This window comes from Dendroctonus ponderosae, unplaced genomic scaffold (genome assembly GCF_020466585.1).
Source record: "Dendroctonus ponderosae isolate FM_Combo_2020 unplaced genomic scaffold, Dpon_F_20191213v2 Dpon_F_20191213_1, whole genome shotgun sequence".
Classification (NCBI taxonomy): Eukaryota; Metazoa; Arthropoda; class Insecta; order Coleoptera; family Curculionidae; genus Dendroctonus; species Dendroctonus ponderosae.
Window position 1 is genome coordinate 5,957,571 of NW_026017110.1, and position 4,175 is coordinate 5,961,745.

The following is a 4,175-nucleotide window of genomic DNA, read 5'->3' on the forward strand; positions in this document are numbered from 1 at the left end:
ATTACCAAAAAAACAAATTGGTGATTTAAAAAATCAGATAAGAAACAAACAAATAATTCAGATTAAGTGAAAAGTGAAAGTTGAGAATAATGAAAAGAGGAAAGGTCGAAACAGAACAAACTGGAAACTATCGCTTCAATAAAGCCCAACTGTAACAGAACAAGAAGCAAACTGAAAAACTGAAAACTGGGCAAATAAACATACAAATAAAATGACTCAAAAGGAAAAAGTGCACACAAAACAATTAACAGAACTCATCTAATTGCAATAAAAAGACGCACAAAGAAAAAACCCCAAAGACAATTAACATTATAATTCACTAAATTACAAGACACAAATAACGTCACAAGTTTTGTTCCAGATTGTCCGAATTGCGGAAACCAAAGACGGTTTCCTGGATCTGACCCAACTGGAATACCAGTTGAAATTGCACCAAAACTGCGATCGTCAACTGATTGGCTCCTTCTCACTGGCCTCCAGTGTTACTGGTATTCTTTACGATGACGTGGCATGCACCATTCTGCTTCATCAATATGGGGCCTTGTCTTTTTGGGACTACAATATCGGAGCCCCCAATGTCTACATCGACATGAATCCGAGCGTTCAAGGAGTTGCAGACAACAATCTGGCCAACAAAGACGCCATCTACTTCTCTGGACACAAATTTGTCGGTGGTGTTCAAACTCCTGGTAAGACGGGGATTTACTGGGGTTTTCTCGCTTTCTGAACTGCAACTTTTAGGCATTTTGATTGCAAAGAAGCAGATTTTCCGACGGGTGAACGCCTGCGAGCCGGACGGGTTCTTCGCCTCCAACGAGAGGGAAAAGGTCAGTTATTTTCGATTCGCTTTGAGCAATTTTCCTGATTTCAGTGTGGATTTTAGGGCTTCGAGCTTCAGGAGGAGGGAAACTGTGCGGCCGTCGTGGAATCCATCCGGTTTGGCTTGATAATGCAACTGAAGGAAACGGTGTCGGCCACCAATATCCAACAGCGACAGGAAAAAATTAATAAGTGAGTCCCAAGTTACTATACCAAGAGGGATTGGCCAAAATCCTAATCAGTTGTATTTGTTCACTTTCTTCGGTTTTTAGAAACTTCAATTGCTCATTTGAATTGCTCGAGTTATAAGGCTATTTCCGCTTGTAGCTCTGCCTTTTTGGGGTGTTTTTCGTAAAAATGTAAAATTCGGAAATTTCTTTTGGAATCCTAAAATGTGTCTGAAGGATACTTTGTTGCCGTTTTCTTCAAAAAGGAAAATCTGCAGAAAACTGAGCTTATTATCGATTCTTTCTTCGGAAATTTTATGGGAAAATTTAATGGAGACGAGATTTTAATTCAATATAAAGATTAAACCTTGCCATTATACGTGAAAAACAATATCATTTAAATGTCCTCCACTGGACCTCCTACGGGCCTCAATCCTTTTGAGGTAATTTTGAATGACTTTTCTGCACATTACCGGTAATATCTCGGATATTGACTTTCAGTTGCTTAAGAGTTTGAGGATTGTTGGCGTAAACACGATCTTTCGCATAGCCCCACAAAAAGAAATGCAAAGGCCTTTCTGCGATCACCTGAGGATTTTAAGAGCCCCATATGTTCTGTTTATTCACGTAACCATCGAGGAAAAAATGAGCTTTATCGCTGAAGAAAATTCGGTTCAAAAAATCTTTCATCAACGGTTTGTTGTTCAATCGCCCAATTTGCGTATGTTCTGCGTTGCCCATGGTCTTGAGGCTTAAGTTCTTGAGTCAGTTGGACTCTGTACGGATGGAGCTTCAAATCCAATTGCAAAATTCGCCACAATGAGCCGTAAGACAAGCCCAAATGTTGAGCAGGTCGAGGAATCGACGAATTCGAGTCTTCCTCCTCACTTTGAGCAACAACAGCACTTTTTCAGCTGAACGAATGTTGCGATGATATTTTATTGTATTTTACCCACCTCATCAGCTCCAGTTTCTTCAGAAATTTCTCCAAAAATGTAAAATTCTTCTCAGAATCTGTAAAAGCGTCTGAAAATTAAAAAATCTTTTCTGGTTTTGGTTTTTCACAAATAAAAATCGTTGAAAAACTAATTTTGTTTTTTGGTTATCAACTTTGATATTTTCCAAGTAAATTAGCTCATGCCCAAGTTATTATATTATAAGCACTTTCTCGCATCTTAAAACGACATTAAAAAGATACAAACTTTTTTTTGTTCATTTGTTCTCAGTTAAAAAATTCGTTCCGGGCCAAATACTATTTTAGGCTTTTGAGCTTTGAAACCGCGCTATTGAGTCCGAAGGATTTCAGCCAATCGAGTTCCAACTGAACCCGAAAATAAAGACACACTGAAAATTTTTGTAGCAATTTTTTCCAGCATTTTTGTGAAATTTTCATGTGATCAACTTACCAAAGTTGTAATTGATGCTGAAGTTTCTCCTGCATGAGTGAGTAGTTGAAACCGAATGCAAAAAATATGAAAACCTTAATACTGAAATTCGACTAAATCTTAAGAAACTTGAGCTGGAAAGCGGAAAATTTTGAAGATGCCCGCCTTTTCAACTCCCTCTGACCCAGTCTGTTTAATTGTCAGGCAAATGTTGCAACACATTCGCACCATACCGGAAATAATCCTCTTGGGCAACACCAGTCCCAACTTGAAGCGTCTCTCCGTATTCTCCTTCCTGGTCAGACACCCGCGAGGAACTTTTTTGCATCACAACTTCGTCTGCGCTGTTCTGAACGATGTCTTTGGCATACAAGCCCGAGCAGGATGCCCCTGCTCTGGGGCGTACGCCCAAGAGCTGTTAGGCATTGACGAAATCCTCGCCGATCAGTACGAAAATATCATTCTGGAGGACAGGTGAGTCCAAGATCGAGCTGCAAAGCTTCCCAACAATCCCTAAACTTGGGGACCTTTCCAGGCGTCTTTCCAGCTTGAACTTGGGCGTCGATAATTCCACTTTGGAGCTACTCCGGCCAGGTTTCACCCGCATAAGTCTTCCGTATTTTGTGAACGATGCCGAACTAGCTTTTGTGATGGAGGCTGTGAAAATGGTGGCCACTGAAGGTTGGAAACTGCTACCCCAATATATCGTGGACTTGGAAACGGCGGAATGGAGACATCACACAAACGCCGTGCAAAGAGACCGGAAGTGGTTGTCTTCGATCCGCTACGTTGAGGGCAAAATGACGATGATTGAGAGGCGAATCTCTGGGCCGGGATTGTTCCCTCAAAGCCACTCGGAATGTTTGCAAACTGCCAGAAATCTGTTCAATCGGGCTAGAAAGACGGCCATTCGGCTTCCGTATCATGATCAAGGAATCAGCTTTGATGGAAGAGGAGAAAAGTTGAGGTAACTAAACCTATGAATGGTTTAATTTTCTTTTGGCCTTTACAAACCAAATTTAGAGCTACTTTCCATTGAATTTCAGATGGTTTATGTTGCAAAACGAAGCTCAAGCCCTTCTAACTAGCAACGCGCAAACGGTAAAACAGAAAGTACCTTTCGATCCCGGTTTTTACATGACTGCCAGAAAGACTGAAAAACATACTGAAGAAATTCCCCACACCTCTACAAGCATTCCTCAATCCCATAATTTACCCAACAGCGGAGGAGGATCGCCCAGACATTACAGGTGAATGGCCGGAAGACGCTGGAAGAATGATACAGCATAACAAGCTCTTTACTTACAGCTTGCCATCGTTAGACGACCCCAAAGTCCTCACTTGTTCCTCGCCAGTGCCATATTTCTTGCAAGACGTGAACGGGCTGTACTATCCGCAGATTTCTCAGCAAACAGTCAACTTTGCTGTCGGCGAATCGGTTAACTCGACCAATTTGCATCTGCAACAGCAAAACTTCGCTAGGGATCGGTTAGTGGAAGTTTTTCAATTTTTTGGGCGCAATTCGCTAAAGGAATGGTTTCAGGTGCTTCAGCCTTGGTCACCCCAACGTTTCGCCTCCGGTGTTGAGCCCTCAGACTCGCGTCAGCCTCGGGATTAGCGCCTTTAGGCAACGCCAGCTGAGCTGTAGCAGTCAAACCGATTTCCATTCGTCTGATTCCGACGCGAATCTTTCCCCTACTCATAGTCTGAATATGTTGTCGACCAGCTCCTTTGATTGTTGCCAAGTAAGCTGGCAAATTCCCCAAAAACATTCGCTAAATTAACTGGTTTTTTCGGTTGCAGA

The 4,175-nt window shown here is 41.9% G+C and overlaps 1 protein-coding gene across 1 annotated transcript in view; it reads left to right on the forward strand.

Annotated features, from left to right (window-relative positions):
- Window positions 1-4,175, forward strand: part of LOC109542941 — a gene marked incomplete in the record, with an annotated part of 24,866 nt that overhangs the window by 14,382 nt on the left and 6,309 nt on the right. Inside the window, 8 exon segments of the mRNA XM_048661752.1 lie at window positions 362-689; window positions 742-827; window positions 884-1,011; window positions 2,576-2,845; window positions 2,907-3,338; window positions 3,418-3,621; window positions 3,680-3,859; window positions 3,915-4,116. Coding sequence (XP_048517709.1) covers window positions 362-689; window positions 742-827; window positions 884-1,011; window positions 2,576-2,845; window positions 2,907-3,338; window positions 3,418-3,621; window positions 3,680-3,859; window positions 3,915-4,116 — 1,830 coding nt within the window.